The sequence below is a fragment of the Phymastichus coffea genome, unplaced genomic scaffold (assembly GCF_024137745.1).
Source record: "Phymastichus coffea isolate CEN01 unplaced genomic scaffold, Cenicafe_Pcof_1.1 PCOF00265, whole genome shotgun sequence".
Classification (NCBI taxonomy): Eukaryota; Metazoa; Arthropoda; class Insecta; order Hymenoptera; family Eulophidae; genus Phymastichus; species Phymastichus coffea.
This window is the reverse complement of record NW_026707076.1, coordinates 39,323-60,807: the sequence shown is the minus strand read 5'-3', so window position 1 is coordinate 60,807 and position 21,485 is coordinate 39,323. Positions and strand designations below refer to the sequence as shown.

Here is a 21,485-nt window from a genome sequence, read left to right as displayed (position 1 = left end):
GCGACCTCAGACCTGAAAACGTTCGCTGTTCATGAACTATGTATTTAACTGCCAAAAATCATGTACCGTTATTATTATTTGCATAAGCGTTAGTGTTATTTTTACGGAATTGATAAAACTAAAAAATATAATACCGATGAATTTTGGTCGTTTATACTAATTATAATTATTTGCTTTTTTTCAAACATTTTCAATATTTAAATAAGTCGAAAAATAGAAGATATTTGAATATTTTAGCTTGCAACGAAAAACAATGATAGAGAATGTTTTTATTTAGTTATTAAAATATGAAGCTATTAAAATACAATTTACCTTATTGTCTTTTCAAATTTCGCCTAGCATTTTCTTAAAAAGTAAATCAAAACAATAACAAGAATAAACAAAAATAGTAAACAAAATATTGGTAATTCTGCTGGAGATATTAATAATTATATAGACATTATCCGGACTTATTAATTCACCATTCGCGAAATTCAAAGACCAAATTATTTTCGAGGATTCAGCATCGATGGTATTATCAATTAATGATTTTTTTCTCGTAAATTGTGGGGGTACACTTGCCAAAATAATATAAGCTCAAAAGTAATTCGGATTTTGAACTTACACGGGTTGTGAATTAATGTATATATAAAGACTTGTGAATCTGACATCGAAACGACCCTGGCAGAAAAATGATTGATTTAAAAAAAATATATATATATACCATTAGCTTCGTCTTAATTTGTACCACCCGAAAATTCACTTATTAGAATTTGTACCCCCCCAAAATTTTGAAAAAAAGTGAAAAAAACGATATTGCGGAAAACTCATACTCCTGGCAGAAAAATGATTGATATCATAAAAGAAAAAAATACCACTAGTTTCATTTTAATTTGTACCATCAGAAAAATGCTGTTTTAGAATTTGTACCCTCTCTGAAAATAGGGAAAAAAAAGATTAAATAAATTTAATTAAATAAAAATTTTGTGATCCTGGCAGAAAAATGGTGAATTTTCTTAAAAAATTTTAAGTAAATTGCTTTATGTCTATTTGAACTATTCAAAATTATCTAAATTTTCTTTTCTGTACCCCTCCAAATTCCAAATCCAAAATTATATTGAAGTTATAAGAGCTGCATTTATAGGAATGGGAAATAACTCATTCCTATCAAAGAATGGGTTATTTCAGAAAATAACCCATTCCTATTAATGCTGCTCTCATTAATAGGAATGGGTTATTTTCGAAAGTAACCCATTTCTATTAATTAATACAACTGTAATAAAGGAATTACAGAAAAGCTGCGCGTGGTTAACAGATAGCAAAAGTTATTTATAACTCTGCGCAATTTCATTTATTAGTAGGAATGGGTTATTTTCTGAAATAACCCATTTCTATTAATTAATACAGCTGTATTAATAGGTATTAATAGCTGTATTAATAGGAATGAGTTATTTCAGAAAATAACCCATTCCTATTAATGCAGCTCTTATAACTTTAATATAATTTTGGATTTGGAATTTGGAGGGGTATAGAAAAGAAAATTTAGATAATTTTGAATAGTCCAAATAGACATAAAGCTATTTACTTAAAATTTTTTAAGAAAATTCACCATTTTTCTGCCATGATCACAAAACCCAGATAACACAGTGCCGGCACTATGCCGTCAGAATGCGCCGGCACGGGACGTCCAAGTGTATCCGCATTCTAACGTCGTTCTGAAAGCACGCCGTGCCTTCCACGCCGTGCGCTCATTGTGCCTGCATTGTGACAGCACGCATGGTAACCATCGTTTGGCACGGCGTGCGGGAATTATGCCGACATTATGCCTTCCCGTTCTGCTGCACGAAATGCTTGCAGAATGCACGCATTGTGACGGCATTTTGAAAAAAATTTATGCTGTATATTATTATTATTATATTATTATTATTATTATTATTAATGGTTTTTAAATAAAAATACATATTTTGAAAATTTTATTTATTATTTTTTATTTTTTATGAACATTTAAATTATTAAAATATTAAAATAATTTATATCTTTATTTTTAGGGATAATATAATAAATAATATCAATATAAATAATACATATATATAGTCCAGTCATTACGGTGTCCGAAAAAATAATAAAATATATATTTTTCCGAACACCCCGTTATTTTTACTTTCGTCGAGGAAGAACGCGTAAATAATAAGAAAAATAGTCTTGATTTATGAGAGGTATCAGAACAATGTTTATTAATAATTTTAATGAAAAAGCAGTACTTATTTAGTATTTGTTTATATCTTTTTTTCTAGTTATCTTATCGAGATAAGCCTTGCGGCATTAGATTTATGATAAAATTTAACACAAGGATTGATATTTATTAAAATTAAATTAATTTATTTTAACAACAATATCTTGCATTGTTTGCAGAAATATTAAAAATGATAAACGGTTATATACTGGATAAATGAATATGGTTGTGATAATGGTTATATACTGTATAAAGAAGACTAGTACATATAATCATTTATAATTTTTAACATTTCTGCAAACAATGAAAATTATTGTTGTTAAAATGAATTAATTTAATTTTGAAAGATATTGAACCAAGTAAAAAATGTTAACAGAAATCTCATATTGTAAGTCTTATTTCGATACGACAATTAGAAACAAAGATGTAAGCAAATAAGTAAATAAAATGGTTTTTTGATTCAAATTATTAATAAACAATGTTTCGATACCACTCATAAACTAAAACTATTTTTTCCATTACTTATACATGTGCTAAACATGCGCTTTCAAGACCAATAGGAGTAGTATGAATTCCAGATACCCTAGAAACACTCTGATTGTAATTTACAATGCCGTCCATGTGTATCGGCAATTCGGGCTCCTTCTTCCTATATTTCAGGATTTACTGGCCTTCTTGGGTCTACATATATCCAGGGAAATTTCAACACTCCGCCATTTGTTAATGCAACTGAATGAATAACATTCCGGTTAAAATATTTAAAATCGAAGAGTAAATCATGGAACAATTCGATATTAAATTAAATTATTCACCTAGGATGTGTTTGCTAGTTCCTTTCTCTGTAATCGTTTCTTGCATTGAATCAATTGACAAATGTAATATAAAAGCTTGCCTCTCCACAATAGGTAACTTTGTGTTAGTTAATGATGAGAAAACTACAACATAAAATTATTATTGTTAGTGTTAAATATGAATTGATATGGATGTAACAATTTTTATTTTAAGCAATTTACTTGTAGTATTGCTTCGAGTTTTTCTCTCATACAATTCTTTCCGTAGTTTCTTTACGTAGCTATTTCCGTTCTTTGACTTTTATCGTTAAAGTAACTATAAATAACCCAGTTTTCGGAATGAACAATATGTACTGGTCCCTTGGTTCTCTTGTGTACGATGGAGAAAATCATTGATCCAGGTACGACATGAAGAAGACACAAATTGAGAGTATCTATAAATAATTAAACAAGATTTTGAGTAAACATAATTAGTTTTCGCAAAGTCCTTTTTATTATAGATGTAATAAATTAACTTTTATAAGCATCACCTATTCCTTGAGTCACGACAGCAACCAGATTTGGATTGATATATTTGTATAAAACTGACCGATCACTCAACACTTGACCCTGCGAATGAACACGTTCGATTGAACTTTTTGAGACGACATGTGTTATCCGTTGTGTCTTTGACAAGAAAACTAATTCCCATACCTGAACGAAGGCAATGAATTTTAAAAATATATCACAATCTTTGTGGAAGCTTTTAAGCTTTTAAATAGTTTTACACAACTTGTGAGCGATTAGATTCTGCGAGTTGCTATAAGTAAGCGAGTATCCGGACAATACACCAGTCTTTCTGTCGGCAGTGAAGATGTAAGTAGTACGTCCAGCAGAAGTTGCAACAGCGCTTGCACTTTCTGGAAAGACGTGCGCTCGGTCGTGCTCATTCAAAATAACTATACCACGTAGAAAAATATCGGTTAATGCATGTAACAAAATTGACTGCTTGATTTGGTAATTCAACTTTGTCAGTCTATCCAGTAGCTGTCCGTTTATTGGGTTGAAAGTGTATATCATTCCATTTCCAGTGGTCTACAAAATTAATAATACTCTTAATTTTACGTCGACTTTAAAGGTCGCGATTGAAAATGCGGATAAAATTAAAAATTACGTTACCTATTGCAAGCAATGCGCACTGAGGTGGATGCGGAAAGTGCCTACTTCCACGTTGAACATACAAAACTATCTTGTTAAAATCCTGAGATAAGCCTTTAATGTTATAGACTTGTGATTGCTAAATTATTTCACCTTTCGTTGACTCTATTCCGTACAGCTATAATAATAAATTGTTAATATAAGTCACACGAAAATTAAAATCAGTTTATCTATCGTTCAAGTTTGATATAACAGTTTCACCTTCCCTGACGATGTAACAGCTACAATCACTTTATGTAAACCAAATTTATCACGAACTAAATCGGCTCGTTGATTTGATTACTGTGGTTCAAAGCCCAAAGTTCCTTGCATGAAAACGCTTATCTGGTTTGCTTCTAAAAGAGAAGATAAATCAACAATTTAGATATTAACAACTCAAAAGAATACTGCAATAACTTAAAATTAAAGCCTAGCGAACGCAATACATCAGTTTATTTAGTCAGTTCAACGTTTGACAAAACTAAAACAATTAAATAAATTAAACTAATAAAAAATCTATTTGTAAAGAGTTAACACGCTAAGAAAATATTGTTATCTAATAATAATTCAACAATATAGTTGATTTTATATTGATACTCAAATGCCTGAAAATAATATTTTCAAACGCTTAATAAACACTAGAACCCTCATGCTGACGAAAAATTTAAGATGAAAATTTCAAATTTTTAAAATCATACTTTCATAAAAAAATCATAATGAAAAATCAAACTCCACACTTAAATGTTAATGCCGCCTATACGTATATGCTACTTACATGAACTATTAACATCATGACCGGACAGCAACCATTCGTAAAAGAAAGTTAGTTAATATATTGATTTATTGAATTAGAATAAGATGTACTTGAAACTCAAAATTGACGGAATTTCATTGAACTGTTAACTAAAACAATTAAAATTATATTGATCGTGCTTGATCACGATCTGACATTGGCAACTCAACAATTTCAACGGTTACAATATTTGTGAGATAGATTCCTCTCTAGTCTAGATGATATTTTGTTGGACTAAACTGACAGTATATTGTCCTCAGAGGAGAGTAAAAATCTACACGTTTTCCTTCTTGACACTTGTTGTGATTGACAAGAACAATCGGCCGCAACGATCGCAGGCTTAAATAGTGAACTATTTGTTACATATGCTAATTTTTCAGATTGAGCTTCATTTATGCTAAGTTCAGTTATGGTAATTCTTGTAATCTAAAAACAAATTTCATTTATTTTAAAATATGTAATATTTATTGGAATCAAATAAGTAAATATTTCTTGCATCGCTAGATTCGTATATTAGTTTCTTATATTCACCTTTTGATATGATGACTCTAATACTACTCTTTTGCTATCTAAATTAGTAACATACAAAATGTCTATCCATCCATATCTCGTGAAATAATTTTAGGGCTTTTCTCAAATAAGACCACGCGCATTCTGTTATTACTGCCAGCTCTAATAGATATTGCAGATATGTTTCCTGGAAGTATAGTGTAAACTTGTAAGGTCTTTGAGCACCGGCGCCAAATATAGTGTTAATTGTTATTGACTGAGACTCCGATTTAGGTTCAAATATATTGATATAAAACAATAGTGCTAAATTGTTGTCACCTTTCAAGCAAACATAATTTTATGCTGCTCAAATACACCTGTAATAAGTTATCTCCATAAATAAAAAACTCTATTTTAAAATAATTAAGATAATTTTGATATAAAATATTTACTCGGCTTCTTGAGATATGAAAGGTGCAGAAATTTTCTTATTTTTCAATTTTTCTCCAGTTTTACTATGATATGAGGTGACCTCAATACCATTATTATAAATTAGTAGAATGTGATGTAAGGTTCCATCCTCCATGTGCCATTAAACATCTTCAATCCTGCAAACATTACAACAGTATTACTTGATTGAATTGCCTATGAAAATACACATAAAATGCATTTCATATGTTATCGAACATGTAACATAAACAAATTCTATCAATATCTCATTTCAAGATATTGAAAAAATATAGATTTATGAAAAATTCTGTGTATCATACAATTTATAATTGTAAATTTAATAGTGCACAGCAAAAAAATTGACAAAGTAAAACCTTTCACTATTGTAAAGCCCTGCTGTAGAATATGATATAAATGGAGAATCAATTCTGAAATAGACATTACAAAATTTAAATATGTATAAAAGTGATTTTTAATACTTTTTTATTGGATTATAAAATATTTAAATTCATGTAGCATTAAACTCATTAGTTGTCATATCTATTATCATTAGTCGAAGAGTAGATTAATAAAAACTAGTTTGAAATTATAAATTAAGTGAATTATAAGAAAAAATAATACCTGTCTCGATTTTGTTCAGCTAATGTCCATTCATTTATTATATGTCCAATAGCTAAATTGCAATAACGAACTAAAGCTGGGACACCATTTACTGAAATCAATTCTCCACTTGTAACATTACTGAATGCTTGTATGCGACCAGCATATCCTTTTTCTAGTATTCTCATCCATAATAGTTGTCCGACATTAAGATACATATGTCAATTTTCAATTTATTCTAACAAACATATTATTTAAATTATTAAATTTGAATATAAAAATGCCTATTTTAACACTTAAAGCTGCAATTACATTTTCTTCAGTTGTAACAACTACTTTTTTAGCCACTGAAACCTTATCAAAACTAGCAAACTTCATTTTTCCTACATAATTTTGTCTCCTGTAATAAAAATGAATGATGAAATATTTTTTATTGAAATTAGTAAGATTATTCATCAAATTATGAATAGGTTTTAGTAAAACTAATTCAAAACATTTTAATTAAATGCACTACATAGATAATCAATATAGCTATATAAGGGGTATATAGCTAGCTATATATTCTTATCCGATATTAAATACTAGTATTTCCTACAATATTAAATAAATAATAATTATATTAAATAAAAATGAACTCACCTTGAAAATATATGGAAGAGAACTAAAATCAGAATTTCGCTGCAGCCCACACAATACAAATAGGAGGACTTCGCAAATCGAATAACCGATATTAACAAAAGACGATCTGGATCATGCGCATGTATATATGCGTATACAAATTTTGAGATATCTTAAAATGTATAATTAATTTATTGTATAAATAAATAAAAAATATCCAAAATTACTACTAAAAGATGTTTATTGCATCTCAAATACAAAATAATATAAATTTATTTTATTTTAATTCAATGCACGCCGTGCTTTCATAATGCGTGCAATATGCTTTCATTTGAAATTATATTTTGCGGGGCGGCAAAATGACAGCATTCTGAAGGCACGGCGTGCAGCGCTTCGTGACAGCATTATGCCTGCATTCTGACGGCACGGCGTGCGTAGCTTTTCGTGCTCGCACTATGCCTGCATTATGACGGCACGCCGTGACGAGTACGCGCGTGCCGAACCGTGCCGGCACGCTGTGTTATCTGGGAATTTATTATTTTTTTGCATTTTACTGTGTTTCTATGAAAAACGCTGTATAATTCAAATTCTACAGGGGTACAAATTATATTTTTGGATTTCGTAGATGGTACAAATTAAGAAGAAGACATTCATAATCTAATACATTAAAATTTCACGATTTTTCCGCCGAGAAAAGAGATTTTCCGCAGCGCGGAAGACACGAAATTAGAATCGTCGAATTAGACTACGAATTAACTTTTTTCTCAATATTTTCGAGGGGTTCAAATACCAAAATAACTATTTTTCAAATTGTACTGATTGAGGCAAGGCTGGTGGTGTATTTTGTTGTATAGGAAATAAATATTTTTCCTATCAGAGTTTCCTACTTTATCATCCGAGTAATCAGCTGTTTTTGGATGTAGGAGTTTAAGAACACACGTTAATTTAGGATTTTGTATATTAACATGTCTAATTAAATTTTAGAGTGTAAAAATTAAAATAAAACTATTTTCAGTGGGTAAAATTTAAGGTAAAGCTAGAAATATATGTTTTTCTTAAGAAATAAAAGATTTTCCTGTAAAATTTATCAGTATTACAGTCGCACAAAAAACATTGTATTATTCAAATTCTACAAGGATACAAATTAGTTTTATGTATTTTTTAGACGGTACAAATTAAGAAGAAGGTATTCATATATTTTTTTTTTTTTTAAATCGTATATTTTTCTGCTGGAAGGTAGATTTTCCGCCGCGCATGCGCAGTAATACGTTAATTTGAATTGCTAATCTACCCTACGAAAATATTTTTTTTCTCTATTTTTGGAGAGAGTACATTAAAACAGCATTTTTCTGATGGTACAAATTAAAATGAAACTAGTGGTATTTTTTTCTTTTATGATATCAATCATTTTTCTGCCAGGAGTATATCGTTTTTTTCGCTTTTTTTCAAAATTGGGGGGGGGGGGGGGGGGGGGTACAAATTCCAAAAAATGAATTTTCGGGTGGTACAAATTAAGACGAAGCTAATGGTATATATTTTTTTTTAAATCAATCATTTTTTCTGCTAGGGTCGTTTCGATGAATCTGACGCCCAAAAAAATTTTTTAATCATATTTTTGAGTTTTCATGAGCTAAAACGTTTTCTCCTTTTTTCCGGATTATGTCACAGCTTGAAATTTTATTTCCGTTTTTAAGAAAATTGCGAAAAAAAATCTGGCGTTCGTACAGCGCGCAGAATGCATTAAACATTTTTCTCCTGCTTAAAAAGAAATAATATCGATAGCGGATGATAGCTCCTTATTCCCGGATTACGAAACAATTTTCCTTTTGTCGATTTTCTATAAAAAATTGAGGAAAATGTAAAAATTAGTAATATGCGGCAGTTAGTCGATAAAACAAGTCAAACGTTTGCTAATCACCAGATATCCCTATATGAGTTCTACATTGCGTAATTATAATAATAAGTAATTCAAATTCTACTCAATTAACCATTCATATTTTATGTACAAATACATAAATAATTTTTTCTAAGGTTTTCTATAAGTTTCTCAACATGTCAATTTTATAATTAATATTTTAACTATATAAAATAACATAATTCTGAACAAAGTAATAAAAAAATTGAATTGACTAGTTAAAATTGAAAAAAACAATCATTGATCAAAAAATTATAGCTTAATTTTATATTTGTTGAATTATTTAATAACGAACTTAATTTTACTTCCATTCTTCTTAACAATATAAAGTAATAATCCATAATTGTAGCATATTATAAAAATACTTCAATATACAGGTCAGGTTAAAATAAACTATATTTGTATTGTCAAAAATATATTTGTTTCAACGTAGCAACAATTTTGCTAATTTTGTGGATAATGATTACGATTAGGCATTTGCATAAAAAAATATAAATAATCCAACCTTATTGTTTTATAGTTTTTAATATCTTTTATAATACGACATATTGTTCACAATGTTTATCAATAAATATTGTATATGTAACATAAGCAAGGAAAAATAAATTATATATTTTTGACAATACAAATATAGTTTATTTTAACCTGACCTGTATATTGAAGTATTTTTATAATATGCTACAATGGATTATTACTTTATATTGTTAAGAAGAATGGAAGTAAAATTAAGTTCGTTATTAAATAATTCAACAAATATAAAACTAAGCTATAAGTTTAAAAACTTTAAACTTATAGCTTATTTTAAAAATATTTTAACTATATAAAATAACATAATTCTGAACAAAGTAATAAAAAAATTGAATTGACTAGTTAAAATTGAAAAAAACAATCATTGATTTTAATCAATGATTCTCTAGTACTTTTCTAGTTCTCTTCTCTACTTTGTTCAGAATTATGTTATTTTATATAGTTAAAATATTAATTATAAAATTGACATGTTGACAAACTTATAGAAAACCTTAGAAAAAATTATTTATGTATATGTACATAAAATGTGAATGGTTAATTGAGTAGAATTTAAATTACTTATTATTATAATTACGCAATGTAGAACTTACATATAGGGATATCTGGTGATTAGCAAACGTTTGACCTGTTTTATCGACTAACTGCCGCATATTACTAATTTTTACATTTTCCTCAATTTTGGATAGAAAATCGACAAAAGGAAAATTGTTTCGTAATCCGGGAATAAGGAGCTATCATCCGCTATCGATATTATTTCTTTTTAAGCAGGAGAAAAGTGTTTAATGCATTCTGCGCGCTGTACGAACGCCAGATTTTTTTTCGCAATTTTCTTAAAAACGGAAAATCCGGAAATAAAATTTCAAGCGGAGACATAATCCGGAAAAAGGGAGAAAACGTTTTAGCTCATGAAAACTCAAAAATATGATTAAAAAATTTTTTTGGGCGTCAGATTCACAAGTCTCGCTTGCCGCCAAAGCTCCTCGCGGCGGTACACATTCTCGCGCGCTTTTTCTGATCAATGTTTCGGAGTAATCCTCAACGGATATACGTTGGTCAGAATATTAGGCGGTTTCCAAAACGAATTTGTCATCAATTGTGTAGTGCAGTGTTTTTTTTTTCACGTAGCTGTTAAGAAAAAGGAAAAGTACACTGACAAACTGTGATTAGTAATTTCTATCAAGAACAATAACGGACTGTGAGAGCAGCCATGGCTAAAGTGCAAGTGGCAAACGTTACCGTTCTCGATAATCCTTCACCTTTTCTCAATCCTATTCAGTTCGAAATTACTTTCGAGTGTATCGAGGAACTCAAAGAAGGTTAGTATATCGTCATAATTATGATTTCTCTTTTAACGTTTTTGCGTGATGTTTCGACACTCGCGTTAGTTGGTCGTTTTTTCATAACCTTTTCTTTTGTGTATCGAGTCTTTACTGCACTAAAAAAAATTATTGTTTCCATGATCTTCATTGTCTCTCTCTAATCTAAACTTTTTCAAACTCAATAATGACTTTGGTAATCATTTTGTTGTTTTATATTACAGATTTAGAATGGAAAATGATCTATGTTGGCTGTGCTGAAACAGAAGAATTTGATCAAATACTCGATACAATCTATGTAGGACCAATCCCAGAAGGAAGACACATGTTTGTGTTCCAGGTAAAATTTTAAATAAAATTGAAGTATTGTTTTAGCTGTATTGATTTGGATTTGAGTAAATAAGTAACCATGTTATTTACTATATAATTAGGCTGAACCACCAGACACAAGCCGAATTCCTGTGAATGATGCTTTGGGTGTGACCGTAGTACTGTTGACCTGTTCTTACCGTAATCAAGAATTTGTGAGAGTTGGATACTTTATAAACAATGAGTATGCAGATCCAGAGCTGAGAGAGAATCCTCCTCCACAACCACAATTTGACAAAGTACAGAGAAACGTTTTAGCTGATAAGCCACGTGTGACTAGATTTAAGATTAATTGGGATGACAGCTCAAGCTCGCCAACAAATACAATTCCTGAGAGTATGGATGCACAGACGAGCGTGGAAGAGACTACGGATGATGTTCCATCAACTTCGATATCTTTCACTGAAAACACTCAGAGTAGCATGGAAGTGATGTAAAATATTTGTAATTTTTTAGAAATTTCATTTTTACTTTGAAAAATAGTTGAAAATTGATTCTGGTTAACCTTGTGTTATTGTTTGCAAATATCGAAAGAGAAACACAACTGATTATGAAAATGGCCTTAATTTCAAATTACTGTTTTGTATGTTAAATTGTGTTTAATTTTCTGACTGTGTTACTTTCATTTATGAATTCCATGTGCACAAATGACACAAAATTTTAAGTTTCTTCAATTTTTCTCGACTAAATTATTGGATAGGTTTCTTATTTGAAACAATTGCTTATTAACTTTTTTTAATTGTCATCATCAAAATACTTACTTTTTAATTAAAATATTAATGTTAAGCTCAGTGCTGCATACAATTACCATAATTTTTTTCATTTTTAGCAAGAATTCATAATTAAAGTTACAATAATTCAAATGGAAAGCCTCATTTACATGTTTTCATAAACTCAATACTGTTCAATCTATTAATATCTTTAATGAAGTTTGATAAGCAAATAAAAACGTAATTCTGCGAAAAAATTGAGCAAACATGTGTAAAAGTAATTGAAGTCATATCATTTTTAAAGATTAGCGCAAAATCATTAGGCTAAAACTTCGATATTCCTTTATCATACGGTTTTATCATTATTGTCTAGAAAATAAGCTGGAGTTACGCTGTAATGGTCCGTGTATATATATACATATGAATATAACAAATTGTTTTTCTACTTATATAAATAATGGATACTCAATTTGATTCCTCCCTTCAAGCCATAGAAACTATACTTTAATAGTATCCGCAATCCAAACACAACATTTATCTGATGAACCTTGGCGTTTCAGTTTTAACTAATAGACATTGACTTGAAATTTCGGAATGATTAAGCAAACAATTCATGTATAAACATTTATTTATTATACACGCACTTTTTAATAATACAAAGGTGATGAAAGGCATACAGGTAGCAACAGCGGTAACAACATTTCAACGTCTTTTTGTCCTTGATTAACAGATAAAACTTACGCTGTTTGAAATTCTGCTATATTCATGAATGTATGCCAATATGCGTACACACATAAATTCAAATATTTATGCAATTAAGTATACAGTTCCAACTTGAATAGTTACTTCAAATATCGATAACTATGTTTTATAGGTATTATCTTCTATTCAGCGTGCTTGTAGTCTAACGATTTGGTTTTTCATGCAAGGTCTTATACAATATATAACGAACGATTCTTGACCCTGCGTAGTTAGCACGTGTCAGGTTGTGCACGTAAGTTAATAGCTCCAACTGAAAACGTGAATTCGTAACACTAACTTGGTTTCGATCTTGATTAATTGATGAATTGGGCAATCAAGATTCAATTTTATTGGCAATAAATTATATCAGTCCCTGATTAAAAATTGATACATCTGTTTCACCTTAAAGAGCCAATCAACGTTTCTTGGTTTTGTTTGTTTACATTATTCAATTGCTATAGAAAAAGTTTTGACACATTAAAACATCAAGTAAAATGTTTAATTTCGCGACCCAATGTACAGAAGAGAACCCAAATAAAAAATCAAGCAAATCGTTCTGAAATTTCAATAATCTGCTAAATTTTATTTTCCTTTCGAATATATTTAGGTAATAAAATTCAAGCACTTCTACAGTCTATACAAGTCTAAAATCTGCATAACTATGCAGTCAACTTTCTTAAACGTCTAGTGCTAAATGCTTCAACGGATTTGACTAAGATGCTTCATGTATCTTTGGGTTGCTTTGACACCTGTACCACGTTATTCAGATTGTTTATCATTGTCATTCTTTTAATGACACGAAAATGTAAACGCAATCATAATTGACTGGGGTGGGTCGGATTGGGTACCTGTTTATTCACTGTACCTTTCAACACGAAGAATTCGTAGACATTGATCGACTTTATTCTCTCTTATTGCTGGAGTGTTCTCTTCAGCAGCCTATCTGCACTTGCTGTTTTTATGTTATTACAGGAGAAAAGCTTGATTCGTGAAACGTGTCTGTCAACTAGAGGCACTTATCTACGTTGTTAACGGGAACGTCGAAAAGGAAAAATGGCCATCTGTTTGCCTACATCTGGGAAGACCTTTATATTTGTTTTTTTTTTGCTCTCGCTATCAGACTATAAGTTTTTATTGTTTTTCCGGCTACAATGTAAATTGGTCTTGGTAGAAAAAATACAAACACGCGCTCGTGGTCTAAGGCTTTGCTGTGACCGGTGAAAGATAGATTTCACTTCGTGTCTGAATGCAGATAGCTTAGAATGCTCGATAATCGGAAGTTGACGTGGGGAATGGTACAGGTGTGTGCGAATATTGTCGTGGAAACAACTGCATGGGCAAAGAGTGCGTGGCGGCGTGTGGTGCGTATACGTCGCGGGATATCAGAAGACAGAGAGTACAGATACGGAAAATTCGGACAAAGATTAGAAAAACGCGTTTCCGACAAAAGCACCAAACAGCCGATAGGTTCAGTAGCTCTTAACCGGCCAGTCGGACAGTCAGTGGCGTAGGTGATAGGTGCAGCGCACGCAGGTCACGGAAGAAGCCTCGAGCGTCTCGTCGAGCATCGACTCCGCACGTGTTCTTCGTTGGGCCATCGTTGTTCGCGATACGAGTGACCTGTCAAGAAGAAGCCGAGACGCGGAGCGTATCGCATAATTGTGCGGCAGAGAGAGGGCCAAGGTAAAGCTGTCACCTGTTGCGCGTGGACGAGCAGCCAGGCCAGGCGAAGGGTTGGCGCGCGAGTGCGAGCGTTCGATGAATCGGTCCATTCCGCGCGAGAGACGTCAGCTCGTCGAGAAGGAAGATGGGCGGCGGGGCAGCTCTAAGGGCGACTCTGCGCCTGGCCGGCAGCGGGGGCGGGCTTCTTCTCGGCGGCGATGCACACGTAGACCGGTCTGTAGAGCACGAGGGGCGGCTGGGAGGTGAGCACCTCGCTGCCGTCGTACACCTGGCCCAACAGGAACTCCGGGCCGACGTAGCAGCCGCCCTCCACGCGCTCGGTCGCCGTCTCTGCGCAGGCAGGCGGCACGTCGTTAGTCGAGGCGGGGCCCGCCGCGGCGGCCTCGCGCTCACCGTATCTGATCTGCGGCTGGTGCGTGAGGTTGGGTATCCGAAACGGCACCGTGGCCACCGTGATCGGGAAGTGCATCTGCATGTCCTCGCCCGACTTCTCCAGCTGCACGCTCACCTGCGCGTCGTCGCGGCAGACGGTTAGGCGGGCTCGGGCGGGCTCGGGCGGGCTCGGGCGGGCCTACCTTGAGCACGTAGTAGATCTTGATGAGGCGGCAGACGCCGACGAGGGTGGGCGGGCAGCAGGGCAGCACCATCTTCCTGGACGAGTCCCACTTGACGGCCGAGCCCGAGGGCACGGGCTCGCCCTTGTACTCCATCACGACCTTCTGGATCTCGCGGCTGGTGCCCAGCACGCCGCGCTCCAGGAAGAACTCCACGTACTGCAAGCAGGCGCGCGCGGACAGACGGGCAGCGGTGCTCGGCGCGCGCCGACCGGCGGCGAGGAGGCCTACCTGGGTGAGCCGGACGTGCAGCCAGGCCTTCTCGAGGCCGCGGTTGTCGATACTGGCGCGCAGCTTGATGCTCTCGCCGCACACGTACGCGCTGCGCTCTAGCTGCGCGCTCAGCTCCACGGGGTTGCGCCGGCAGCAGAAGCAGCACGACGTCCGCACCTCTCTGCCCAGCACGGGCTTCTGCCCGGCAGCAACCGAGACATCAGTCGCGCGCTCTCGCGGCCGGCCGGCTCCGCGCCACTCACCAGGTACTGCTCGTCCATGCAGTCGATGTGCGGCCCGAGCAGCGTGAAGTACTTGAGGCCCTGCGGTGGACTCGCGTACGGCCGGTCCACGGTCGCCTTCACGTAGTAGCGAATGTAGCCGGTGCGCGACTCGAAGCTGCACGGCAGCGCGCTCTCCGGCAGCTGGAACGCGAACGGAAACTGGTGCTTGCCGCGCGGCAGGATTGGTATCGGCCCCTCCGACGACTCTGCAACGCAACTCCTCGGTCAGAGTCCGGCGCGCGGGCAAACGCGGCCACGCGCGCCTTCTTACCCTGGCCCCACACCACCGTGCGCTCGTCCACGAAGTACTGGTCATCCTTCACGTTCCTGCGCTCGCCGCTCACCAGGACCTTCCACTCGGCGTGCGCCTGGCCGCGCACCGCCAGCCGCATCGCTGTGGGCATGTGACAGACGCGCGCGGCTCTCAGTGCATGCGCACTCGGGCATGGATCCAGCCAGTGAATCGCAAAAGCTCGCCACCGGTCGGACAGTGCAACACCGAGTGCGCGTCGATTGCGTTTGCATTTAGGCAAACGAAGCGATACGCGCAAATCAAAAGGTAAGCGTATAATCGAAACAGCGCCAGCGGCAGTAGCAGCAAGTAGCGAATGTAGCATGCTCGATTAATGAAGCAAGCGATTAGTGCAATGATTATTTCGCTCACGAATGATCGACGAATTTACGTACATCTCAGCTTGAAGTTCTCGCTAGTGTGCAAAATCACGTGGCCCCGAATAGTCTCGCCAGCGTAATAGACCTCTTTTTCGAGCTTGATGTCGAACTCGCTGATGTTATCCATGACGCACCAATTTATTCACGCACTTTCTCTACTCTGCCTTCGTACGACTGACCGAGCAACGTACACGCCAACCGAGAAACAACTTTTTACTGGAAGACAATGATAAGTGGATGACAAACAATATTATGAAACGCGTCGTCAAAGTTGTTGCAGTAGTCCATAGTGCAGGTTGAGAGATAGCTTTGTATATGCACATATAGAGAGAGAGGGAGAGAGAGAGAGGGAGAGAGAGAGAGAGAGAGAGAGAGAGAGAGAGAGAGAGAGAGAGAGAGAGAGAGCGAGAAAGAGTTTTGTCCGACCGCGCGCGCCTCACATATCGGTTGCTAAAGGATCTTCAGATACATGTCGTTGATCAAATGAGAGCAGTTGGTTTCGTCGCGCCACCGATCGAAAATTTGCATTTTCCAATCGAGTCACTGGGCATGAACGCACACACACACGCTCGCGCGCGCGAGTTCGTCAATAATTTTTTTCTCTCATTTAACAACAATTTACACGACAAATTTGTTGTCGCAAGCTCTTTAAGGGGAGATACGTTGTTGGAATAAAGCGAAAGCAACCACTCCTAGCACTCGCTCGCGACACACTGACTGACGATTGTCAATACGCCGTTGACGTCCCACAATCGAAGTAACCTCAAGGCGAGTGCGCAAGCGCCGCTGCCACCCACTACACAAAACTCTCGCGCGTGAATCGTGAGAGCAAATCTGATAATAACCAATGGAGCAAACTAGTAGCGTAATGGCAATAAATAATAACGGACGAGCAAGTGGTGAGTGTTGCTTCTGCTGTCACTGTGTTGTCCCGCTCGCGCGTGCTTATTCGTCGAGAAAGGGAATCATGACTTTTTACTGAATGAGTGAAACTCGTGTGCTGTTGTAGCAATGGAGACTGATGTGCTGTTGGTTGTTAATGCTGCAGCTCCATTAAAGTCCTCCAAACTTGGCATTGTTCTTGCTTCTATCACAGGTTAACATGATCAAATTTGTTTATTTTTTTCATATAAATATTCTAATTAATGCCTGAGATCTCTTCTACTCTTTTTCTGTGCACAATAATAGGATAAACCAGTTATGTTTTTCATTTTATCTTTCTGACAGGTGGAATTGGAATAACAATAAGTGTGCTTTGCTTGCCATTTGTCAGTCCAGGATTCAGAAGAATATGTTTACCGTATGTCCCTGCAACGACAAACCAAGTAAAAAATATCCTGCAGGCTCTCTCTCTGAAGAGCCGATCAGGTACTTTACTTGATGTTGGAAGTGGTGATGGACGGATAGTAAGTGGCTTTTTGTAAATGAAAAGTTCGATGGTATAATTTCAATAAAAGAGATATATTAAGGTCATAGCTGCTGCTAAAGCTGATTTCCAAGCAGATGGAGTAGAGCTTAATCCTTGGCTTGTAACGTATTCAAACATATCTGCATATAGAAATGGTGTTTCATCAAAAACATCATTCTTCAAAAAAGATCTGTGGAAGCATCACTTCAACAAGTACAACAATGTTGTGATATTTGGAGTTGAAGAAATGGTAACTTTGTTATTAAAGTTGAATAATTGTTTGATTAATCATCAGAGTACAATAATTTCATTCAAATATAGATGTACGAGCTAAAAGAAAAATTCAGAGCAGAACTGGGACCAAACACTGCAGTGGTAGCATGTAGGTTTCCGCTTCCATCCTGCAAGCCTATTTATAAGATTGGTGAAGGAGTGGATACAGTGTGGTACTATGAAACTCCTTTTGTAGATGTAGAAGACAAGGCAGAATGTGACTAGCTAAGGAGATTTTTTATTGTACAAATTGATTATTATTGATAGTCTTAGATATACATATATGTAATTAATAAATAAGATAATTTCTAACAACAAAATTCTTGTAAAAGAAACAAATCTCCTTTATAAATAATACTTGTATAAATAAAACGATAAAACTATACTTATTGATTGGTAAAAGAATTCTTGGCAGTAGAGAAAACGAGGAAGTATCACTCGACAGATTTTCCCGCTGGCAACCGTTGTGGAAATGGAAGGTGCGTGTCGACCATTGAAGCGTCAATGGGCTCGTACGAAGAACTGGCTAACGAGATTGACGATGCCGACGACAGGGACGCAAGTGTGCCAAAACACCTGGTGAACGGTGATGGTACCTTGTCTGCGCGAGACCACGAGGTGCAGGAGGCTGGGCAACATGAACACATAGACAAGTCCGCTGATGGCACCAGTGTACCTGACGATAGTGCCTACGTGGGGGAGGAACAGCGCGAATAGCACGCAGATCGCGACAATCAGCAGGTTGACAAGGAGCACGGCGCTCTGGCGGCACTCGCGCGACTTGACGAACGAGGCTAGTAGCTGCTTCCTTAGCATGAAGGCTATTAGCGGGTAAACTGTGAACAGCTGGAAGAGCAGCAACACCCGAGCGCCCACTGTCAGACCGTCGCTCTTCTGGAAGTTGTTGAGCAGGTTGTCCTCGATGCACCTTTTGGCCAGTGGGAAGCACACGTAGAAGACGATCCCCACGACGATGTAGGTGCTGGTCACTAAAACGTAGGCTATCGTCAGGTCGCGTCCCTGCAAGCACAATTCGATCGTTGCTCTTCCGTGGAGTCGAGTAGGAAAGGCGCGGAGACGCATACATTTTTGCGCTGATCGCGATTGCTCTGCATGATGGTGATGATGATGTTGTGGATGAAGAAGGACAGAGACAGCATGCCGGTGAGGGCCGGAAAGGTGGAGCGCAGCACCCAGCTGTCCGTCCAGGACGCCTTGTTCATGTTGAGGCCCCACGAGGACGACTTGACGACCACGAATGCCAGCAGGTAGACTATTGAGACCGTGCCTGCGAGAAAAGCGGAAAGGGCTGGCGATATAGGAATCTGCGGCTTATCCGGGCAGGCCGCCGCTTACCTAGAGAGTTGAACTTGGTAAAGAAGGTGGTGGTGTTGAAATTGAGAATGGGAAAGACCAGAAAGCCCAAGAAGATGGGCACTGTTCGGTAGAGGTCCCAGGCCGGTCCCAAGCTGTCGTACGAGTTGTCCAAGTTGATCGTGCCGTTCGCCGCCTCCTCCCTCGGGCAGAGCACTGCAAGAAGAGCGAGCGAGGTTTTCAAGAAGCTACTAACGGCGCTCGCACTGATGGCCAACGGTGCAACTTACGCTCTGCGCGGCTTTCGTTGTAGGGCAGCGCTGCCACAGGCGCGTGGGCGAACGTGTCTGCAAAGACGAGTCGCGCGTGTGAAACAACAGCCCGCGCGCGCTTTCCGCTAGTAGCGAGGACATGCCAGAGTCGTACCGTAAAGGAAATTCACCGAATTGTAGAGGAAGTTAGACATGAGGATCCAGTAAGCGACGCTGGCGCCCAGCAGAACGCTGATGCTGAAGACGTTGGCCAAGTGCTCGGCCCACGAGCCGAGGAAGTACTTGCTCAGCTCCATCACCTCGATCCTCTCGCCACCGCCTGACGCAAGAAAGCAGGGAAGGCAAGAAGACGAGCTGATGGAAAATGGCAGCCACTCGCGATCGATGCAGATCTCACCGATGGAGCCACTCACCGTGGTACTTGTGAATTTGGAGCAGCTTGTAAGCGGTGAAGAGGCAGAGACCACTCATCGCCAGAATAAGCGCTATCGCGGGCAGAAAGCCGGCCATGTGGATGCCCCAAGGCATCGTCAGCATCGACGAGCCGAGAATCGTGTTCCACACCGAGAAGCTGCGAGTGTTTCGTGTTTTCTCAAAAGAGTTGCCCGCAAGGGAGAATCGGCTCGCGCTTCGAGGAACTTTCCGCGACGAAAACCGAGGCGATTGCAGCAGCGCAAATTAATGACCCTCATTAAGCGTTACAATGGCAGACTTTCACGAGCGCCGATATTATCGTGCACGGGGTGGCGAGCAGCATTGCGGCATTGCAGCATTCTTTCTTTCCACGTGCAAGCGATAAGCTCTTTCTCTCCGTCAAAGCCGACCACTTTCCCCTCGCAAACGGAATCGCGCGATGAAGACGCAAGTCAGAGAGTCGTTATCGAGAAGGTCGCCAAAAGTTTTGCGCGCGAGATAACGACGTCCGCGTCAGACGCGCTGCGCTCGCGCGTCGTCGAGCCACTCGGGCGAACTTACATCGTGACTAGGGAGCTTTGCTTCGGCTTGACGTCCTCGGCGATGATGCTCGGCAGCGCCGGCAACGAGTCGCCGAAGAAGCCGTCGAGAAGGCAGGCCTTGGCCGTCCGCGCCGCCTCGGCTTCTAAAAGCTGTCCGGGCACGTTCGTGCGAGCAGCCGACCGGCCGGAGCGCTCCGCGAGCAAGAAGCGCGACAATGCCAGCTGGGCCTCGCGGACTTGGCAGCGCTGCTGGGCAGCGTGCTCGAGGCGCGCAGGTAGATGAGCTCCGGGCAGCGCCTCGCGGGCAGGCGACGGCGACGCTGTGGCCGAGATCGCGCTGTAGTGTCCGACGACGGCGCAGCTTGGCCTGCGAGCAAAGTCAGAGCGCGTTGGCGACCTGGAGTCCGGCTCGCCGACGGCGCGCGAGCAGCCCGACGACAGCAGTGGCACGCACTCCGAGCCGCTATCGCGCTGGCTCGCCGTTGCCGACCAGCAGCGGACCCTCTTGTTGCGTTGCTCGTCCATCTCCAAGCGCAGACGCCTATAGCGCGCGGCCGACGCTCATCTTTCGCGCTCGAGTCGCGACTGCGCCACTGCCGAGTGCCACTTTAAAGCTACCGCTCGCATCCTTGACCACTGCGCTCCTCTGCCCCGCCGACAGAGAGGCAGAGAGAGAGGCTGTCGCTGCGCGGTCTTCGCGTGCCGCCTTTGCTCGATTACCGCGCTCACGCTTCGTATTTTTTTCACAGAAGGGTACGTATTTTCTTTCGTCGTGTGGTCGAGCGTTGAGCGCGAGCTTGTAATTGACGGCAATGGTCTCGCTCGACAAGACGAGCAACAACATTAAAACCTCCAAATCGCACGCGGAAGAGAAGATCGGCGCTAACTAACTGATATACGTGCGTCCTTTCTAGCTTTGCCCGTAGGTAACACCGATAAGTCTTCTTATCGTGCTTCTTCTATTTTTTAACTTTTGGAAAGCGACGGTGAACGTCGATGTATGTCTTAAAATATCGTTAAATATGCAATTGCGAGAGGCCATGATCGTGGAAGCGTAAAAGTTTCATCATGCGTTATCGCACCGAAAT

The 21,485-nt window shown here is 38.5% G+C and overlaps 4 protein-coding genes and 1 pseudogene across 9 annotated transcripts; 2 read left to right on the top strand and 3 right to left on the bottom strand.

Moving 5' to 3' along the window:
* Positions 1-2,453: 2,453 nt before the first annotated feature.
* LOC131674614 (ER membrane protein complex subunit 1-like) lies at positions 2,454-7,498 on the bottom strand (annotated as a pseudogene).
* Positions 7,499-10,578: 3,080 nt separating this feature from the next.
* LOC131674604 (histone chaperone asf1) lies at positions 10,579-11,767 on the top strand. Its single transcript, XM_058953372.1, has 3 exons — positions 10,579-10,888; positions 11,113-11,228; positions 11,320-11,767. Exons 1-3 carry the CDS (start codon positions 10,780-10,782, stop codon positions 11,692-11,694), a joined length of 600 nt encoding a protein of 199 aa, XP_058809355.1. The 5' UTR covers positions 10,579-10,779; the 3' UTR covers positions 11,695-11,767.
* Positions 11,768-12,572: 805 nt separating this feature from the next.
* LOC131674602 (arrestin domain-containing protein 3-like) lies at positions 12,573-16,876 on the bottom strand. 6 transcript variants are annotated; one of them, XM_058953370.1, is made up of 7 exons: positions 16,190-16,871; positions 15,774-15,896; positions 15,482-15,708; positions 15,237-15,416; positions 14,967-15,164; positions 14,785-14,899; positions 12,576-14,721 (listed from the first exon to the last, which is right to left on the bottom strand). In XM_058953370.1, exons 1-7 carry the CDS (start codon positions 16,299-16,301, stop codon positions 14,534-14,536), a joined length of 1,143 nt encoding a protein of 380 aa, XP_058809353.1. In that variant the 5' UTR covers positions 16,302-16,871; the 3' UTR covers positions 12,576-14,533. The 6 variants fall into 6 exon arrangements, with proteins under 6 accessions (XP_058809352.1, XP_058809349.1, XP_058809351.1 ...); XM_058953367.1 differs by lacking the exon at positions 14,785-14,899 and having other exon boundaries at positions 12,577-14,328; positions 14,405-14,721; positions 16,190-16,872; XM_058953366.1 differs by lacking the exon at positions 14,785-14,899 and having other exon boundaries at positions 12,575-14,328; positions 14,405-14,721; positions 14,967-15,413; positions 16,190-16,876.
* A 92-nt stretch (positions 16,877-16,968) lies between these two features.
* On the top strand, positions 16,969-18,226 carry LOC131674603 (ATP synthase subunit C lysine N-methyltransferase). Its single transcript, XM_058953371.1, has 5 exons — positions 16,969-17,073; positions 17,184-17,270; positions 17,402-17,580; positions 17,644-17,832; positions 17,904-18,226. The coding sequence occupies exons 1-5, from the start codon at positions 17,022-17,024 to the stop codon at positions 18,078-18,080; spliced, it is 684 nt and encodes a 227-aa protein (XP_058809354.1). The 5' UTR covers positions 16,969-17,021; the 3' UTR covers positions 18,081-18,226.
* On the bottom strand, positions 18,207-20,950 carry LOC131674601 (neutral amino acid transporter 9-like). Its single transcript, XM_058953364.1, has 7 exons — positions 20,417-20,950; positions 19,855-20,012; positions 19,596-19,760; positions 19,460-19,516; positions 19,212-19,385; positions 18,941-19,143; positions 18,207-18,875 (listed from the first exon to the last, which is right to left on the bottom strand). Exons 1-7 carry the CDS (start codon positions 20,920-20,922, stop codon positions 18,357-18,359), a joined length of 1,782 nt encoding a protein of 593 aa, XP_058809347.1. The 5' UTR covers positions 20,923-20,950; the 3' UTR covers positions 18,207-18,356.
* Positions 20,951-21,485: the final 535 nt, after the last annotated feature.